The sequence below is a fragment of the Triturus cristatus genome, chromosome 3_1 (assembly GCF_964204655.1).
Source record: "Triturus cristatus chromosome 3_1, aTriCri1.1, whole genome shotgun sequence".
In the NCBI taxonomy this organism is placed as follows: Eukaryota; Metazoa; Chordata; class Amphibia; order Caudata; family Salamandridae; genus Triturus; species Triturus cristatus.
Window position 1 is genome coordinate 50553596 of NC_140583.1, and position 21891 is coordinate 50575486.

Genomic DNA, 21891 nt, shown 5'->3' on the forward strand with positions numbered 1-21891 from the left:
GTCCCAGGCTCAACGGAACAGATAGAAGAAACCCGACGCACTTTGAGGCCTATGCACCCGCTTCCTGTGGGTGAGGTAAAGCTGGTACTCCGGTGCCCATGTGTAGTAATACATCTCTAGTGCCTGTGTTCCAAATCTTAAGTTCCTAGGTCATCCGGAAGATTCCTTTTGCAGTAACTTTGTACTTTTTACGCACCCATTGAAACCTATGGGAGCCCGCGTGTGACTATTTGCTCTGCACACGCCACCCGTGGACCTCCTGGTCACTAACTGACGTTAGCTCCTTGTAGGCCCAGCGATTCTAGAGGCCCTAGGCCTTTTCCCTTTTCTGTTCGTGGTACTTATACCACTATTTTAGTATATGGTTCGAGTGGCCACCAGGGCCTATCCATATAAAGTGCAACTTCTGTGTATTCTGTGATAATCTTGTTTGACGATTTGTGCTCCTGTGCTCATAAAGAGACTAGGGGTTACTTTGAGAAATAAATACATATATATTTTGAATATATATCTGTGTGGTGTCCTTTCATTGGTATAAAAGGGGGTTACTATTGGTAAAACAGCTTGCTTAACACGCTTCACGAGTTTAGCCTCAAAGACTGCTTAGCCTACGCTACCACTAGGGCAGCTAGTCCAAAAAGGTTGACTTACAACCACACCATAAGGGTTGCTTGGCATGGTACAAGGTGGTCACTAGAACTAGTGAACAGCATATACCAGGCCAACTTCTCACATCAAGATACTGTGATTCCCTCTATATATGAAATTGCAGTGGGGAAAGAAGCTCATGAACTTCTTTTAAGACAAACCGAAGCAAGATATTATAAAAAAAACAAGCTGAGGATCATTATTAGTGCATGGAAGGTTTGGAGGCAGGCCGCTAAGCTGATGGAAATCCCGAAATTTAATAGATACACACCTCTCTGGCAATCCTCGATACTACCATCACATGTTAATGATGTAACTGCAAAAAAATGGGTTAGAGCAGGGATACATACAGTTGGTGACTTCTTGGGGGCTGGGACAGGCCATAGATTCTTAAATTTACAGAGCACTTTTGGAATTTCGAGTAATGATTACTTTAAGTTTATTCAAATTAATTCTATTTTAGGGTCCAATACGATTTCAATTGAAACTATACCATTTATGGATGTCATTGTTAGAGATTCTATTCGGATAGGAACTATATATAATACTCTTCTGGAGAAGCTTCCAAGCGATTTAGACAGTGTTGAAGCCTCATGGGTCGAAAAACTACGTAACCCCGATATCGATATTGACATGAGCCTGGTTTTAATATCTCAACTATTCCTATCCTCAAATCTGAAGGCACAATTATACAAGACAATTTTTAATCTGTATTTTACCCCTGCCAAGCTGTTTTTATGGGGGAAAAGAACAGACGACTCCTGCCCAAGATGCGGATTAGGACCGGCTACTCTTCCTCATATGTTCTCGGACTGTCTTGCACTAGTACCAATTAAAAATATGGTGTTGAGATTCTGGGAGGAGGTATTTGGTCATAAGATGGTGTTTTCTAGCACACTTTATATTCTTGGATACGATAATACCCTTGGTTTTAGCCGCGAAGAAGAGACATGTCTTTTTATAGGGACTGCTGTTTTTAGAATCATACTAGCAGCACAATGGAAAGATCCGCATCCGCCCAGCTTTCAGATGTGGTTAGCCAGATTTTTGGGGGTGTATAATCAAGAGAAAGCCATATTTGCTACTAGAATTTTGGGGGAAAAAATCTGGGCACCGATTACAGCTTGGGCGAATGGAATTCGGCAATGTTAAGTAGTCTTTGAATTTCTCCCAGATAGAACTGGTCCCTCCATACTGCTTTGTATTTTTTCGCTATGTATATTTTTTATTGTCATCATAGAGTGTGAATTAATGTGTTTATATTGCTGCTATATTTATTGTACGATCGATTTGATCATCTGTATTTATTGGAATTGCTAATAAAAATATAATTAATAAAAAAAAAAAGAAAACGCTGAGTGTGGAAACCATGTGAAAGCTCCCTTGAGCACATTTTATCAACCAGGTTATGTTTGCCAGAGAGGCACTGCCTTGCAGGGAACCTCCTGCACAGGGCAGCAGCGTCTGCCTGTGTTAAGTCACTTGTTCCACTCTGTCTCTCTGTGGTATACAAGATAGTCTGTTTTTTATATACTTCAGTATGACAGATTGGAACGAGTGACATCAGAGGGGGCTGGGTCTGCAGTGCACACTCCATGGGGGTCTCACTCTGCCTGTACAGGTAGCATCGCTGTTTCACTGATACTCATTCAGAAGTGTTGAAAGTGGAGTTATACAATCATTGGGAGGAAAGGGCAATTGGAATAAGGGGTGTGAAGTTTATTACTTCCAAACTTGGTGAAGATCTGTGGAAAACTTTTTTATAGTGTGGAGAACGTTTGTTAGGGCCCTTCCTCGTGACAAATAACTGTGACGATTTGTCTTCCATCTATTCATGTTTACCACAACACGTGATTCAAGTTGCACCTCTGCATTAATGAGCACTTCAGACGTCTAAGTTACACTACAGCAGCATACATTATATGGTACTTGTAGCAGCTATGAAATGGGGACGATCTTTCTGCCTCCTGAGAGTTCTTTTAAGTGCCATGACTGGACATATCTGTGCTGTCGCACAGTTGATGCATCTTAAGATATTGCATGACCATTTGAGTGGCAAGTCGGTTCTACGCAACCATTCAGAGCACCAACATATGGAGACCAGATCACCCCAGAAGCATCAACAGAGGCCCCATTCTTACTGGCACTGGTTTAAGTGGAAATAAAGAAGTGCAGGTACTCACAGTTTAGAGTGCCTGTTAGCTGCTGAGAAAGCACCGGTACTCACCCATTAAATGTATGGCAGCACTGCTGAGAAGTGCAGGTACTCTTCCTTTCAAATCAAAGAAGTGCAGGTACTCACTCTTTAGAGTGCCTGTTAGCTGCCGAGAAAGCGCCGGTACTCGCCCATTAAATGTATGGGAGCTCTGCTGAGAAATGCAGGTACTCTCCCTTCCGAATCAATAGGTCTGGTATTTGCGAGAGTTTGAGCTATTAGCATTGTTAAATGACAATGCATTTTATTTATGTTTTGAAAAGCTGCAAGTTGTAAACATATAGACAGTGCCCCTTCCATTGCTGAAAGGTCGGGTTGAAGGATCAAGCTAGGCAGAGGTCACACAGAGCCTAAAAACCAACATAGCTTTAAAAATTAATTCAACCTCAACACCTATATTTAATTAATCCACACCCAACAGCATTAGCTGAGGTGACGGGTGTATCTTCACCTCGAGGACTTCACCTGAAAAACCTGTGATTCCTAAGCATACTTTTATTAGGCTGGGGCAAGAAGGGAACATGCGGACCAGGTCTGCATTGGGTGCACGACATCTAGGGCAGCAGGTCCCAGCTACCCCGCCCCATTCAACAATTTTAGCTGGTGTTATGTAGAAATCAAAGATTGTTCTATAATGTTGTGTTTGCAGATGTGAAGAACATAAAATTGACCCTCCCAGCTCAAGTAATTTCAAGAAGCCGGAGTTCACAGGCCTCACCCGCCATTTTTCATTGTGTTTTTCCAAATCATCTGGGACCCCTTCCAACAGGCACCCATATAATTGCAAAACTGAGGAGCTAGTGCCTTTTGTTAACATCTCCATCAGGGGATCCTTGGAAGACCTGAAACACCTGAGCCTTTCTAAATAGGAAATCCCTGCTCTGTAAATATTTTAAAAAGCCCTGACGCCCTTATGTTAAATCTGCCACCTACTTCTTCAAATAAAGCAATATTGTTCCTCATGAGTAGATCCCCAATCCTACCAAAGCCCCCTTGTTCTCTTCTAGCTAAACAGCTGTCCTGGAATATTGCGGGAAGTTGATTATTCCGAAGCAGGGGAGTATACCAGCTATACCTACCAACCCCCAGTTTTTTACGAATGCCCGCCCAGTTCCGAAATGCAGCGATCAGAGTCTTAAACCACATTCATTTAAAATAACCTGGCTCAAAAATATTCAACAGTCTTTGCCGGCTGTTCTGATCGATAATTCATAAATCAAAGACATATAACCTTCATTCTCCACTTATTAAATAGGGGCCATAACATTGCAGAGCTGCCACTAGGTAATATAGTTTAAAGTTGCGAAGCACCCAACCCCCTGTCTCAGGGTAAACACAAAAATGAATCAGCCCTCCTAGTCATCCCCTAAGCCCAGATGAACCTAGCCACCATTCTTTCAATTACTCTGAACCATACATTATCAACCTCCAATGGAATTGTGCGGAAAACATACAATAATTTTTAAAGAAATATAATTTTAACGAGATTGCATCTCACCATTATTGAGTGTTTCAAGCTATAGGCTAAAATCCTTCTTATTCTTTTCAATAATAGGGATAAGATTTATACCGACTAGACACTCCACTTTCGCTTTAGTACTGACTCCCAGATAGGTAGCTACCTCTACTACCCGCCTATCGGAGGCTAGCGCATGTCTATTTAACACTACCTGCATTTTTGCTTTATTTAACAAAAACACTGAATGAGTCCCAAATTCTTCTGTTATCTTTTCCACAGAGTGGACAGCCCTATATGGATCACTGGTGACTATTGGCACTTCATCGGCACAGGCCAATATTTTTGTATCCTCCTAAGCAGGGGATTAATCATAATGTATAGTGCAAACAACTAAGGAGAGGCGGGGCATCCCTGCCTCATTCGCCTTTCTATCGGTAAGGAATCCAACTTACCTTCCATTATTTGTAACCAAGCTATGTGGGTGAGATGCATCACCCGTATTGCGTGAATAAAGGGCCCACCCAGCCCATTGGCCTCTATAACCTGCATTCCACGACACCAAATAAAAAGCATTCTCAGTGTCCAAAAGGGTGACTCTCATTGGCTCCGCTAGGACCTCGGCGGCATCAAATAATGATATACTTGCTGTACATGATCCGAGGACCTTCTCCTGGAATAAACCCATGCTGCAGAACCAAAACTAGTCGATGTATTGGACTACCCACCCGGCTGGCAAACATTTTAGGAGTAGAGCTTACCATCACTATTTAGCAATGTGATTGGCCTATAAGAGCTGAAGGCAGTAGGTTCCTTACCTTTAAAAAAAATATATATAATGTTTGCAGAACCCCAGGACAGAACCCTGGGGGAAACGCCCCATTTCTAACTTGCATAAAAAGCTCCAGCATTTCCTGAAAATGTTCTACAGAAAAAACCTTATAGAATTCCAAAGGTATGGAGTCCGTTCCTACCACCTTCCCAGATGGGATGGCCTGGAAGGCCACTTAAAATTCCTCTGGTAAAATATCTGCCCCTAAAAAGATTTATCCTCCTGTGTTGTATTAGCACTTGTCACTGGGTTCAAAAATGCCTCTAGATCCTTAGGACAACCTATGGGGGAGGCTTTATAAAGATCAAAGTAAAATTACCGGAATGCTTCTCTAACTTCAGCGGGGTCTGTTACCACGCTGCCTTGCATATTACTGATCTGACTAAATATGACCGGCTGCCTGCTTTTGCCTTGACCTGACTGCAAGAAGTCACCCCACACGTTCATTGTATTCATGGCACTCCTGATCTTTATACATGAATTTCCTGGCGATCTTCTCAGCCGTAAATTTGTTCAAGCGTGCCTTAGTTATAGATATCAAGTTCAGCACGGGGTGAGGTCTCTCCCGGAGGCCCCAGCACCGACCAATTCTGTCTCTAGGATACTAAGCTTTTGATAAAGTTCTTTAATCTGTCCAGACCCAGCCTCTGTTTGGCAGTGCTAAACCTAAGGGTTCCCCTCTTACATGGGCCTTAAAAGCATCACAGACCATCCCAGGAGAAGATCTACCTTTGTTAAGTTCAAAAATACCCCGGAATCCAGCCCTTCATAGGGTTTATATACTCTGGGTCTGACAAAAGAGACCTCTCAAAGGTCCATCTTCTAGACACAGTTCTCAGTCCATCAATACAAGACAATTAGATTATAGTCATGCATTAATTTTGGAAAAAGTTCTACCTGAGCCCCCCTGACAAATACTGGTGGAACCAAAAAAAATCCATCCTAGCAAATTTTCCATGGGGGGCTGAATAATAAGTGTATTCAGGCTCAGGAGCTTTCAGGATAGACCAGACATCAATTAGGCCAATGTCATTCAAAAGATTCCTGAAAGATCTAAATATTTGCGGTTTACGCTCAGCATGGCAAGCTTCACTGCCCCCAAATCCTCCTCTTGAGCCATTTAAATTAAAGTCCCCACAAACTATATACGGGGCGGGCTAGGGTGGTAATTCAGTGGCGCAGGGTCATCTATGACTGGGGCAAATATTCAGCACAGTGAAAAATAGCCATTGCCAACTTTACACTCCATTATTACCCATCTCCCAAACCTGTCTGCAGCCTTCCGACCAGGAACAACAGTATCTGCTTTACCTAAAATGGCAACCCCATTAGTCCTGGTGTCCTGAGTTGTGTGACAAACTACATTCAACTCTAAGGAGTACAACAATACACTATCACATCGGGCGATATGGTTCTCTTGCAGGCAGCACACATTTGTTCTTAGAAATTTAAGGTCCTCTTGAACCTGTCTCCTTTTAAACTGATCGTTTAGCCCACAAATGTTGATAAGAGCAATGTGGAGCTTACGATCCCCCACAGATGTTGTCCTTACCATAAAAATTACCCACCAAAATTGAACAGGTCCCGAACATGAACCCCAACCCACAAGTTCAACTTGGTCAAATCTCAAAGATCCCTGTCCGTCAAAACCAGATATAGCATTAATCTGGATAAGTTTACAAACACACCACCGTCTTTCCATTCATGTCACAAAGTAAAAAACTCAAATTTAGACAAACTTGATGCTTATTCAACACCATGTCAACCATCATTATTTCCCCAGCCTACCTCTACCCCAGTCCCCCCCAAAAACCCTCTACCTGGCCTGCCCCACCCACTTACCCTCCCCCCACCACTGGAGACACCCAGACCCACAAGGGTCTGTGTGATGGAGACTGATATTAGACACCGCAGGCCCCCCCCCCACCGAGCCCATCCTCCGCCACTCCACCCACACCAGCAAGATAAATTGAAACTATGAGAAAAAAGGAGGAGAGAAAAAAAAGGTCACAAAGACTTTTGCTCATCCGCCAGGCAATCTTAAAGCTTCCTGAGTGCCCATTTCTCCACAAATACCCAATTAATCCAGTTTGGACACTGCGAAAAAAACAATAGTTTACAGAATTTATCACTTAGCAGGGAGACCCTGAATGAGCTATCCATTATTTTTATTTGACGATAAGCCACACAGGTACTTTCTAGCTTGGATCTCAGAGGTAAAGAACTTAATGGACCCTCTGACTATTGTTTTTATTCTAGCTGGCGCCAACAAATAGGCTTTGAAGCCAGCATCTTGGAACGGCTTAATCACTTGCAGAAGGCACCACCGGCGCTCTACCATTGTATGGCAAAAATCAGGGCAAACAAAAAAAGAGGATTCAAGGTATCTCCATCTTGCCTCAGCACTGGCTTTCTCAAAGATGGCTTGTCAAAGCAAAGAATTGCCCAAACAAACTAATATAGTCCTTGGCTGCCTTTGATCTCTACTACCCTGGATAGGCTTATTCTGGGCTAATGGGAAACTGTGAAGATTCTGGACTTCTGACTCCCAGTTCCACTCTGAAAGTTTGGGAAAAGTGCTCCTGAGAAGGTCTAGCATGAAGGATCGGATATCATCCCCTTCCAGTCCTTCCGTAATCCAAAGAAAACGGAGATTGTTCCTTCTCTGCCGGTTTTCCAAGTCCCTGTTCTTTCACAGGACATCGGTCAATTGGGCATTGTGTGACATGACTTGCTCTTTCACAGTTACCGTATCTGTTTCCACTGCAGTGGTCCTTTCCTCAATACAATTGAGATTCTACCCAATCTTGGAGCAAGCCTTCCTAATCTTCCTATAGTGCCTTCAAGCTTTTTTGTTGCCTGCCTAGCCTTTTTTCCATCTGCCGGGTCTCAGCCCGATACTCTTTAATTGACTCCAATATCAAACCCAGAGCCGGGCTTAAAGCCACGTCCCACACGGCCTGCGATGCTGAGGAATCCAACTTTGCTGGAGCTGTCGGTGCTTCTGGCATCCCAAGTATCCTGGTGTGAGAGTAATCCCATTTTAGCCCACCACCAACAGAAGGCTTCTCTCTGTTTTTTGTGGAGTCTAAATTACCCTTACAGCTCTTCCGGTTCTTTTGATATTTAAAGGCTGTTTCTGTTGCTTCTGGTGTACTGGAACCAGAAGCAGAAGGGCTGCCCATGGCCTTGCTTGGACAGGAGTTAGAGTCTTCTGAACCTGAGCCGTCCGTAAGGGAAAATATTTTGTCAGTCCCTTCAGATGTGAGATCAGCAGCGTTCCAGCCAGCATGCTCTGTGTTATCCTTGAGTCCACCCCTGGCTTTTCCTGGAGTAACAGATCGGGATGCATGCATGGCGTTCTTTCTAAGGGTCACCTGCAAATTTTCAGTAGGGTCACTAGCCCTTTCACCCAGCTCTCATGACACGATTTGTGAGGGCTTCCCCAGAGCCCATGACGATACCACTTTGTCTGCCACCTCAGGCCCCTCTTGCATCTCCAGGGAACCCCTGTACAAATCAGCGGAAGCTAGACCAGAGCCATATCAGCCACACCAATATCAAGCTTTTTATAAATCTCCTACGGGGCTGAGCCAATCGCTGTGTTTATTATTGCGAAAAAGTCAGTAAGTGATGACTGTGGGGGATGTTGGTTTTCTTTTCTGGAGCAGGGAACTCCTGTTTCAGGAATCAACAGTGCCCCAGGATTCTTGTCTGTAATTAATGAATGATCAGGCAAGTTCCTCCTTCTCCCTCGACCCAAACTTTCAGGCTGATTTTTAATAGAGCAAGAGTCTATCGGCTTACCTGCACCAGTACCTGCATGATCCTGAGGAGACTCCTGTTTAGCCCTCACTGCCGGTGCAGCAGCTACTGCTGTGATGAATAGCAAGACTCCCTTGTCCTTTGTAATTTTGGCAGCTTTAGGGGCCATAATGTAGGTTACGCACAGCAAAACAGCATTCAACCCACAGTGGTGAGAGACTGCCCCCAGAGATTATTCTGGCAAGGTCTGCCCACCTACTGAGCACGATACTGCATTTCCAGGTCAGCCAATCCAGGATCCCATCTGACGCACCGGCACAGCCCTTTTTGGCTTCTGTAATGCGGGCGGACCCTATCTCTGGAACCATGCCGCACCGTGGGTTGGAGCCAGCATCAAACCGATCCACCTGGCAGCCCCAGGAGACAATCATCACTTCTGAGATCAGCAAAGTAAGGTGATGTGGGGAGAAAAGAGCCAGGAGTGGGAGCTCAGATGCGATGCTCCTACTGGGTTGCTATCTTGCCTCCCCTAAACCCATGTTCAGATGGATTAAGGATACAATGCGTATCTATAAATTTGACCAGTTCCTGATTGATAAATGTTTCTAAGATCTTAGCCGGGGCCAGCAACAGGGATAATGGGATGGAGAATTTTCAGATTGTTGGGATCCAGATTAGATTTTTTAAGTAGCAGATTGAAGCATAAGATAAAACACATTCCGCAAAAAATCGTCAATAAGGTCCAAGATAGGTTGTAACGTTTTGGGTGAGCAGGGGTCAGTGGGAGATCCAGATTTTAAGAAAGCTGATTAGAATGAGGACAAGTAACAGGGTTTTTTCGGGAAGGGGATCACTTGCTAAAGGCAAGTTAAAATCGGAAAGAATATTGAGAACTTCGTCCTGAAAATAGAGTGCTACTGTATCACAGACCTCTTGAGATGAGTTGAGAGAGCACTGAAACATTCTCAGTAAAGAAAGACATTTTAGCCAACACAATGGCCTGTTTGTAGCGACGAAATTGGGACTTGTACTTCTCTTTTCTACAGGGCCTCAGTTAGCCTGCCCTTTCTGCTCTTGTCTGCGGCATTTCTGTCTTAAGCCTTTGAGTTCTTTTGAGAACCACTGCGCTGTGTGTGTGCGTCTGGTACAGATTTCGACTTTATAAGGAGCCACAATATCAAGAGTTGCATTAATCCAGTCTTGAAAGCCTTCTGCTGTATGAGGAAAACGAGTCAGATCTGGCTGTAGAGGAGTTGAGCGCCTCTTCCAGACCTCCAAAAGTAATCTTGCTCGGGTGCCTGCATGTTATGTATTTGAAGGGAGCAGGACCCAAACCCAAAATAGGTCGCAAGAGTAGGACTTTAAATATGACCGCACAGTGATCCACCCAACTAAGGGGGTGGATGCAATCAATAGCCACATTGAGATGATTGGTGAATATGCCATCCAGGGTATGACCCACCAAATGGGTAGTAGATTTTACCAACTGAGAGTAACTAAAGTTAGACAAAAGTTCAAGAAGGGAGGCAGAGTCTTTGCATGAGAAGTCATCAAATTAAAAAACTAAAATCTCTAATGATAGTAAAGTGAGTATGCACCAGATAGGGTTCCAAAATCTTCCACCATGTGTGGGAAATTGCCTTTTTCTACATGGTCACCCCCACTAGTACTGATGCTTTTTGATCGGAGTGCATTGGGTCCTTGCTAACCAGTCCTCTTTCCCTAAAGCAAGACAAATGCTAATTATAACCCAATTGGCAAGGAAGTTAGCATCCATGTCCTTTCTAAATGGTACTCCTGGTACTCAGGGCACGGGTACTGAAGAGGGTCCCTACAGGCTGCAGCATATAATATGCTACACTAAGGGATCCACACACATACTGCATTCAAACTGCCATTGTGTGCAATGTTCATATACTATATGTAATTCACCCCTACAGCAGGCCTTAGAGGCCTAAGGCAAGGTGCATTATAGTACATGTGAGGGCACATCTGCATGAGTAAATATTCCCCTGTGATGCCTAGTTCTATTGCTAAACTATCAACAACATGCATGCCAGTACTGAATCAGCAATTTATAAAAATATACTTCCTCAAACCACACGTGACACGAATTGTGATTGGAAAGAGCTAGTTTATTTCATGTTTTAGTAATTTTTGAAAGGAGAATTAAGAACTTACTTTTTATTTTTTGACCATAATATTTGTTGTTCAAATCTATCCAATGATTTCATAGACCACACTACAACTCAACACACACGTTATAAGTTACATGTAATGTGAACACAAATAATTTTGACGAAATTCAACATTAAATACAAAACTAATTTGCGAGTTAGGGTTCCACACACAATTAAAAAATAATAATAATAACGACATACATGTGAAAAATTATCAGAAACATGTAACTTATAACATTTGTGTGTTGAGTTTGTGTATGGTCTATGAAATCATTGAATAGATTTGAACAAAAAATATGGTAAAATATTATGGTAAAAAAAGAAAAAATTTCTGAACGCAGTTTTCTCCTTTAAATGGGCGTACAATAGGTGTTGCTGGGGGCTTTTTGACACTTCTCCAGATTTACAAGAAATTGTAACTCTGAGGCAGTGCCAAAAACGTACGCCTCCCCGGGAGCACAACAAGGAGAAATGTCTTCATTTCTCCCCTTTTTTCCTTTTTACTTGTGTGCTGCATTCTGCAGCACACATAGAAAGAGGAAAAAACCTCTTGTGATTGTTTTTGTGGAGGAAGGTTTCCGTTTCCCTTCCTTCAAAAAATGATCATTCCCGCAAGGCAGGCACCCTTGCACCATGGTTCTTGTGTCGCCGCTTAACTTACACTGGTCCTGAGGATGGTCTCGCGGATTGATACCACTTGAGACCAAAATGTTGACGCTAAGCCAACCTCACTGTTCAATCTTTTGATCTCATCATCAACGTTGCAAGTATTATTCATGATAGATGGACATCTGATATTGATCCGTTGGAGAGGTGATTCTTATGCATTGATAAATGAAATCATGGAATGTAAAATACAGTTTGTATAGTGCATTGTCAGAGTACATACGGATATTATTGTTTCTTGACCCCCTGTTGTTTGATTTATAAATACAGTTTTCTTTATGATTTAATCAATTTATGTTCCTGTACTATATTTGAATTTTTTCACCAACTTTTTTCCTAAAAACGTGCATTCGAATGACTGTTTTTAATACTGTGTATCTGGGCTTAAATGTTCCAGTTGTCAACAGTTCACTCTTCTAGTGTTAGATACCCAATCTCACAAGGGGTGACAGTGTGCCCCTTTTTGTTTGATTGTTAACTTTCCAAAAGTAACATTTTCAGGATTTTGATTTAAAATAAGACTTTATTATTCAAGATTATTTTATATTACTATTCAATTGAGCCCTTGCCCCATACCTCTATCTGTATTTAATCAAAATTGATCAATTAATAAATGTAATAAGGCAAGCCCTAATTAATGAATGGGAGAGATAGGACCTACAGCAGTGACAAACAACTTTAGGAATTTCACACTACTAGGACAAAATTAAATATATTTCTTACGTTTTAAATGCAGTGCACCCTGCCCTATGAGCCTGTAGAGCCTACCTTAGGGGTGTCTTATAAGTATTAAAAATGAAGAATTAGGCCTGGGAAAAGGTTTATTTTGCCAGATCGAAATGGCAGTTTAAAAATGTTTTAAACGGCTAATTTTGGAGGGTGGCAGAATGAGTGAGGCCCACTAGTAGCATTTAATTTACAAGCCCTGAGTACAGGTAATATCATTTACTAGGGACTCAAATTAAACACGCTAATTAGGTATACGCTAATTTTACTGTGTTTAGAGGAGTCAGCACAAGCACTTTAGCACAGGTTAGCACAATTGAAATGCCAACAAAAACAGGCTCAGCCAAGAAGAAGGGGTGAGGGCAAAATGTTTGGGGGTGACTCTGCAGAAAGGCCAGGTCTGACAGAAAGGAAGTAAGTGCATTATATTTCTAGCACTCATATCAAATGACATATTTACATGCTTTCATGCTATAATGTACAAGATTTTTAAATATCGAAGTAGCATTCATTGTGCAATCCTGCAGTCTGATGAGAATAGATATTGTAGCATCGTGGGTGCACAAGACGCAGCACTTTAAGTGCGTGTGGTGTAAAAGTGCAGAACGCTCTGAAGGTTTATCTGTACGTTCCAAGTATGTTCTGTTCAAGATTGTGACAGCTGCAAACCTAAACACCACTGTCTTTTGTAACGCACATAGAAATCCACGGAAGTTGGTCTATTTAACGTCATTTAACTTTCTTTTTGCATCACGTCACTTGTAAGTACGTGTGTGCTTACCAGTCACATACATTCACCATATAAAGGTAAAACACGCTTTATGTGTCACCTTGGGCTTTACTTTGTGATTGAGGAGGTCACCAGGAAGGAGGAGAATGATGATGTGACCCAGTTCTAGGCACCAAAGCGGAGGGGGGAGGGGGAGGTCATTGATTCAGGATGAGGCAACCTGTGAAATTAATTACACAACCCTGCTACAACATGATGCTGATTGGACATTGAGGTTTTCCTGGGCTGGACACATCTGGGGTGCTTTGGAAATTGTAAAATACTATATGATTTCTTAAAGGTAACAGTCAAGAACTGTCTTCTTTCCAAGTTGTTGTATAATCTGTGGATGTGCTGCCGAGGGACCAGATAGGAAACCCTGAGAAGCATTACACCACTAGCAGCAAAAAGATGCAAGTTCCCTCGGTGGTTAGAAACACTTGGAAATAGATGAATACGAGAGAGAGAGAGAGGAAGAGAGAGAACGAGAGAGAGAGAGAGAGAGAGAGAGAGGGGTTATAGAGGGGTTATTGTGTGATTGTTATTGTGCATTGCTTAGTTTTGATATTGTAGCTGAATTCGTTGGTCTTAGGTTGATAATTAAACAGCCACATAGTAAAAGATTGGGTTTCAATAATAAGTTCAGGGTAAACAATTGTTTCCCCTTTGTTTTTGTTTTTTTCGGAGCCCTTTGTTTTTTGTTTATAGCTCAAACTTGGCCAGAAGGTATCGGGTATCAGAGAGCTTTACATGAGCACCAGTTGTGTGACACAAGGACACATTCATTTTTATTAGGCATGGCGAGATATTGGGCTACATGCATCAAAATTGTAAATTGCGAATACCTAATTGCAAATTCCTGAGAATCCCAATTACGTAATTGCAAATTACAATGTATGAAACTCGAAGAGTTTCAGATAGCAATTACTAAATTAGCTATTACTAAAATACTAAATTAATATTAATGAGGTAGATCACAATTTGCAACCCTTAGGAATCGGAAAAATCACAGGGATTGTGGTCTGCTGAGGTCAGCAGACCACCATGTCCGTTAAATGAAGCAATTCTTTTTAGTAAAGCAGCCTGTTTCCTTAAAGGAAATCGAGATGCTTTTAAAAAAGTAAAATGAAAAGTTTTCTTTCATGTTTTAAAAGTAGGCAGTGGTCCATGCGACCACTGCCAGCTCTTAAAAAATGATATAACAAACATTTACAAAGGGGAAGGGGTCCCTTGGGGACCCCTTCAAATTTGCGAATGGGTGACCACCTACAAATGTGATTGTTTTGCAACCACATTTCGGTCGCAAAACATTCCTACATACCGATGCGATTTGGTATTAGGAAGGGACACCCTAAACACGCCCCTTCCTAATAGGTAATCACAAACCCTTTTTGCGAATCAGTAACAGGTTACTAATTCGCAAAATAGGGCTTGCTGCATCTGAAAAGCATTTTTTGTTTTCACAAATGGGCCTATTCTGCGGATCGGGCTGTTTCGGAAGGCAAAAGTACTTGATGCATGTGCCCCTAAATAATTTGACCAGATATTCCCCCTCCCCTCACCACCCCCTCTCGACTTCCCCCTCACAAGCCTCTTACTAAGGTCCCATTGAGGAGCCATCAGACAGCAGGCTGCAGAGCGCCTATGGTAGAGAAAAGGCGCTACCTTGTGAAATTCATTTAATCTTCAGCTTCACAACGTTTTTATTTGCATTTTAAGAGGCCAGGGCAACCAAAACGACAGAGTTTAATCACTGGAATAATCAAATAGAACACAATAAGTTAGTTGAAAAACATTTAACACCTCACTACATATTAAACAAAATATTCATGCATTTATGTAATTCTTTCGGGTTGCACACTGTAATCTAGTGCCAGGATGTTTAGCTGTAGTATCCTGATAGGGCTATCACATCCCATCATTACTTGTAAGCACTGCAGAGATAAAGGTACAAGGCACACAAGGAAGCATGTTCACATTGAACTGTTGGCCATAAGGATGAGAGCCAATGTGTGCTGGTCAGAAGTGGGTTAGAACAGATGGAAAATGTAAACATTGGAGGGAGGGATGTGAAGATGAGCTTTGAGCCTAGGGGTGCACCGGGAGCCTGTCATCTCTGCGGTGAGCAGCTCACACCTTTGAGTGTCATTATCTTGAGTCCACCCAGGAATCTTTAAAGATCCCGCCTTGGGATTCAGCAGCTTGTTTTGAGTTTACAGAGCTATCATTACTCAGATTCCAGAGTCCTGATGAGAGATGGTTTCTTCATGAACGTTCATTGACACTGGAGCACCGTTTCCACCTTCACTGTGGATGTCCATCCAGTAGACTTCATTGGGATTTCACTAAGAGACAAAAACAGTACAGAATATTTCTTAACAACATCTTCACTACGTTTTCTTTCTATTGCTTTTGATTTTATGTTTTCACCACTGTGTTTCTTTCACCTTTCCAACAATTTCCGTGCAGTTAACTTCATAATTGAGGTTTTCCCTGACTATTCATATATATGCATCCCTCTTTGTTATTCTTTCTTGGCCTGTGTCCATATATAAATAAACATATTTATATGTATGTATAGGCACACATATCTATCTATCTATCTATCTATCTATCTATCTATCTATCTATCTATCTATCTATCTATCTATCTATCTATCTATCTATCTATCTATCTATCTATCTATCTATCTATCTATCTATCTATCTATCTATGTACACACACACAGACATTTATAGATATTCAATATTTATATAAACCATATATGCAGATGCACACAGTGCCACATACTATTTATTACCATTGTGGAAGGGGGCAGTAGGGTTATAGGTCACAAGTGGTAGAGTCTCGAGTAAGTCATAAAGCCCCTCCTCTACCTTATCAATGGGAATAATTAGCACTTGTGCTCTCCGCATCTGCATATATTTACTCCATGATATATTTGTATGTGTACTTGTTTTAACAAAGCGTATTTAAGGAATTCCATAATGCAAGCATTTAAACTTGTGCAGTATGGTACAATCACACTGATGGGAGCTTGTGACTATCAGGAGAGCTGTTTCCTGTGCAAATTATTTGAAACATTCAATCTCTGACGCAATCAAGAGTGTTTTTCCAATGTCAAGAGGTTATAAATTAAGTTTAGTATTAAACCAGTTATGGTTAGGAACGCTTTTTTACTAAAAAAGGTGTTTTGGTAATAAGTTTGGCGCCATGTGATGAATCTCATGAAACATTTGAAAAAAAGTTTATGCAGTTTTGTTTTGGTGTGCACAGTTTTATACAGATTTATCAAGCAGGAGGCAAAAAATGGGTTTGAAAAGGAAACAAGTTATTTAACTGTAATGATGGTTTTGCAGCCAGAAGATCTTCCAGGTTCACATGCTGTGCATATACTGCCATCTAGTGGTTGGAACTGGAAAGACCTACTTCTTGTAAAATGTTTGTTAGGTTGAGCCTAGGCATGGCATGAGTTGTATCTCCGAGACATGCTGTAATGACTCTATGGGCTTTCAGCGTGCCCACTGGCTTTTTATTAGTTACTTCGATTGTTGTGATCCTTTATATTGGCTAATATGTCTTTTCAGTTCCTCCCTTTTGTTGTCCGATACCGCCCAGACAGCAGAGCCTAACTTCTGATAACACTCCAATGTTGTGTTAAAGCGTTTGGTCTCAGAGCTATTGTCTTTGCTCCCTGCTCATGTTGAACATACACGTATGTTTTGTGTGCAGCTCCTTCTTGCCTGTATGAGCACTTCCCACAAATGTATGAGGTTTGTTTGGCTTGATCAGCTTTTTAATGTGAGCACAAACAAACTTAGTTTAATTATTTTATTTAGGAAGCTGTGTGTCTTTTATTTGATCATAGTGGGGGGCGTCAGCATGGCACCCACTTTGTGGGTGGTGTTCTTCATGTTTCAGCATGGCGACCCGAGCATAATTTACATTTTATCTACATGGTGCACGCTTGTTTTAGTTGCTTCCTGTAATCATTGCTTTTTCCTTCATTGCTTGTTGCCCCATCGCTACCACGTTGTTGCTTAATGCTGCTGTTTCTCTCCTTATTACTTTGCTCTTTGCCCCCTATATTTTCTGGGTTATCATATCAAATGCATCAAAGTGCTACATTCCACTTTCAGGTGATATTTGAGAGTACGTGTGCATCAACACAAAGCTGTGTTGTGACACGCTGAACTCTCAGCGTGACCGTATTGAGGCGGTTTGTAAACAATCCCGTTGTGAACCTAGCCTCAGATTCTGTCACTTCCTTGCTTCCGTTTCCTGCCTACACCTCCTTGTACCAAAACTGTACCATGGCGTCCTCATACTGTCGTCTCTTCTGAGCTGCCTCTCAGTGAGCCAGCAGATGCTCTTCATTGGGGAGACCTGTCTTGTAAGGAACATGAGGCAGGTAAGTAAGACTTCTGAGAAGTCATAGTTAAGCAGGTCCAATAAGTAAGTCCAGAACATCAGAGTCCAGTAGCATGTGGGTCAATGTCGCCAAGTTGACTGTTAGTTAGGATTTAATTTAAAGGCACCTCTTTGAAGTTTGAACCTACATTTACAATATTGATAGGTAGAGGAGAAGTCTACAAAGCTGCATGTGTTGGATTGAGGCAAGAGGCGTACAAATGCTGCTTATTCTGTTAGCCAGGAACAAAGAGGTAAAGCTGTTCTTTTACACTAACCTTTCAAACCAGCGTAATTTTGTAGGAAACAATGTACATGCTCTCCCATCCTCTGTGACACCACCATGCTTGTTCTGGGAAAACTGATCCTTTTTTACTACCTGCCATATAACACATCATTGACGGCCCTGCTCGGCCAAGGGGCTGGTAACAGCTCTGAGATGTGGACTGTTACAGAACACTTCTAACTTCTTAACTGAAGTAAAAGTTGACAGCTGGTCTTGGCTTTCACGTAATGACTGTTCCTATCAATTGCAGGAACGATATTCATTTGAAGTCCTGAAAAACATGCCATGGTTTCTGCGCCAAGATACATGTAGTTACACTTTGAACCTGACCCCACCTTTTAAAAGACACACTGTCCTGCTCATATGGCTGATAAACTAGCAAGGGCTCATTGTAGGTCTTTATATGGTGTGACATGGTGTTTTTCCATCACTGCGTACTTGCTTGCCAGCATGCTTTAATGTTTGCCACTGCTTACTGGACATACTCTAACCTCTACACATGTCGAGAAATAATTCAACAATATCGTATAATGTGTGATATAGTTAACCTGTACTTTAGAGATTTTTGGTCGAGCCTGTTGTGCTTTTGCTGTCAGGGGATCTCTGTTGTATGTACTTTGTGGGGTTTGACTCCTCCCATCACTTTGGATTGGCTCATTTGTTTGTCTTGTAAAAATATAGCCTTGGCAGTGGGTAATTGAGCTTCCTGGTCCTCCTCTTTTGACCTTGTTTACTCCCCTGAAGTATTTCCACAGGACCTGTAGACTTCAGCTTTTTCCTATTATTTACTGTTCAGGGACTTTTTGGGTACATTTAAACAGCTGTGTACAGATGCAACAGGTAACCGTTTTTTCAGTGTATGCGATTGTGTTTTCAAAGACTTTGGGGCAGATTTACAATAACTGGCGCATCCCTGCATATTAGCAGGGATGCGCCAGTTATTTTGTGTCACAGCAGACACCTCTTGCGCCACCATGGATGCGCCATATTTACAATGTACCGCTTTGTTCGCCATAAGTTGGCAGGGTATGCTCAGACGTGAGTCCCTTGCTCACTTTGCCACTGGATTCAAGCAAGCCTGGCTGAAGACGGCTGAAATGCCAGAAACCAGTCCTAGGAAGCTTGTTTCCGGTCCAGGGAAGGGATGGCTTGGCAGTTCGGGCTGGACTGTTCCCATGAGGCACAGGGTCAGACTGATTTGCATATGGCCATGTCTGAACTGGGGTGGCAGAGTGGGCTAAAGAACGGTGATGGATCAAACCCAGATCTGTTGACTGGGTGTGAGTGTTTGATTGGTTCTGATGCTCCGTCCATCACCACCCCATTTTGTACCGCATTGCTGGAGTCACGTCGCAAGCGCGACGCAGCTCCAGCAAGGCTCGGGGTGCCCCTATGCCTAACATGCTGCGTCAATCCTTACAACTGCTTCAAGCAGGCGCAGGGTTTTGACGCAGCATGGCCGTAAAAGTGACTAGGTGAAATCTTGTAGATTTCACTCAGCCACTTTTAGGAGGCGTTCCTGCGCCGGAACGCCCCCACCTGCGCCAGAATGCCCACATTTGGCGCAGGGCTTTACAACGTGACGCATCTCCCTAGATGCGTCACGTTGTAAATACCCCGCAGCATGGTGCTGGCTTTGCGCCGCTGCTGCGTCACGAAAGTGATGCAACAACAGCGCAAATGTGGCGCACGGGGCTTGTAAATCTGCCCCTTTGTGCGTGTCTTCATTTTCAGATTCGTATCCGATTATATGCAATCGTGTTTTTAAAGGCTTGAGATGCCCTTGGCCGTACAGAGAGGTGGGCGCTCTGTCGCTTTCCATTGAGCTGATCGTGCATCTCTTTGCTGCCTGCACGCAACCGGCTTCGGGCCTCGGCCGCCTGTTCACGCTGGCGGGACTGTCTCGTCTACCCAGCACTTTGGCTTGAACTGCAGATCAGCGCGTGAACATGAAAAAAAGGTCAGGAAAATACTGGCCATGTGGCTTTTCTATGCATCTCACAACAACACATATCAGTATCAAATTCGAAATCAGTAACGAGGTTATTCACAGTGATCTGAAATAATACAGGGAATAACTCATTCTTATTGTGCAATAGGTCAAGTTTGATGTTCTCCGCTCTTCAGCTTAGACGGCTAATATGTATTTTGCATGATCCTAAAAAGGCTACTGTTAAGACATAACGCTGCCCACCCTTGTCCTCTGGTTTTAAGATGTTCCCTGTGTGGATTCAGGTATTGCACATTCTTCCTGAAGGAGGGGCGATGTCTTGGTTGTGGGAGTTTTGATCGTGGAGAAGGTTTCCTTGACTTGGCCCCTCCACTCCTGCTATAGCTCAAAATGTCCAGAATGTTATGTTGTCCCCGACTTTGCTGGTCACATGCCACATCTGTATGGGCAAGGTAGGGGGCGGGAAATGCAGACACTGGCATCCGGGATAGAGGTGAAAGGTGGAGACAGAACAGAAATGGCGTTTAATTGCTGTGATACTCAAGGTCTGCGTACTTGCCTACTTGCCTAGGCCTGATGCAGTGGTGACCATTAAAACGCAGCATTTGTTTACACTTTAAATACCACTCCTTATAGGAATGCTTGTGCCATCTTTATAAACTTAAGTCTGATAAATAGATATGAGAACCTTGCAAACGTACCTGGACTTAACCACATTGATATGTGGTACATTTAGGCTTCTTTTTTTTCACTAACGTTATTGGCCTGCATGTCTCCAGGTGCAGTATGGTTAGTTAGTAGACTCAGGACTTTTGGCTAGAAATGTAAGCAGCTTCAGCTGAGAAGCCAGTTTTCGGGTGTTTCCCTTGGGATCTAACTATAGCTGTTTTAAAAAGGATCCGAACAAGTCAGCCAGATATGTGGCAAGAGTTCTCTTAGTGGAGAAATCATGTGCTGTGCAAAAATACACAAGAACAAGAGTTCACCCCCTAGATTTCCTATTGTGTCAGGTATGTTAAGCTTAAATGATGTACTGTTGGCCACCAGAGGATTTTAATGGTGGGTCTTGATATTGGAAGCCTTTATGCAAGCTAATCACAAGATATCACTTTGAATACCATTGAAGAGATTCTCTTCAAACAAATATGGCATTTTAGAACACCACTACATTTAGCATTGTCATGCCACAGACTGGCTCGCACTGATAATTTTTTTGAATATGAAGGTTTCTCTGTACCTACAAGTTCTTGGGTCGTCTATGGGCAGTACTTTCACTCCAAGCATGGCAGGACTATATGTGAGGTAGCTAGAAGAAACTTGTACCTTGACAAATGAGAACCCTTTTCTGCATAGGATTATTTTTTGGAAGCTTTAAAATTAAACAACGATTCTGGAATTCCACAACTGGCTGAATACACAAGATAGGTTCCTAAAATTCACTAGTGCATTCAATAAAACAGCTCTTGCATTTCTGGATGTAACAATTTCAAGTAAATAAATAAAAATGCAAAAGAAAACTTAATATAAACCTACAGATACAAATAGCTTGTTGCAATTATTAGTTTTCATCCACTATCTTTGAAGGAGAAGCTACAGTAAAGTCAGTCTTTACGCCTGAGAAGGAATTGCACAAATTTGCAGGATTATCAAACTTGAGCAAAAGAATTGTCATCAAAAATTACAATACAAAATTATCCAGATAAGTTTATCAGAAAATGTTCAAAACGGGCAAGATACCAAAATCAAGACATATTACTACAATATAAGGAAAAGAGCAATTCACCAGAAACTTTGACCAGCATTACAACCTACAACATACCTTCTGATCATTTGAAAAGAATCGTCCATTTAAATTGAAAATAACATCAGAGCCTTTGGATTTGAAAAAAGCAAGATTTAACCCATAAAAGAGCAAAGAACTTGCGGGACTGTTTAGTTCATACAAGGCCAAAAACAGTAAGAGAAGAGACAAACAGTATTAGCATG

At 42.2% G+C, this 21891-nt stretch overlaps 1 protein-coding gene across 5 annotated transcripts in view; it reads right to left on the reverse strand.

Moving 5' to 3' along the window:
- Window positions 1–14933: 14933 nt before the first annotated feature.
- LOC146859681 (astacin-like metalloendopeptidase) overlaps window positions 14934–21891 on the reverse strand; it is a 448848-nt gene continuing 441890 nt past the window's right edge. For 4 of the 5 annotated variants that reach the window (XM_085646283.1, XM_085646285.1, XM_085646281.1 and 1 more), the window contains one exon: window positions 14935–15602. In XM_085646283.1, the coding sequence (XP_085502409.1) occupies window positions 15589–15602 (14 nt within the window). In that variant the 3' untranslated portion in view covers window positions 14935–15588. Of the gene's footprint in view, window positions 15603–21891 lie in introns of all 5 variants that reach the window. The other variant, XM_085646280.1, reaches the window with a different exon arrangement.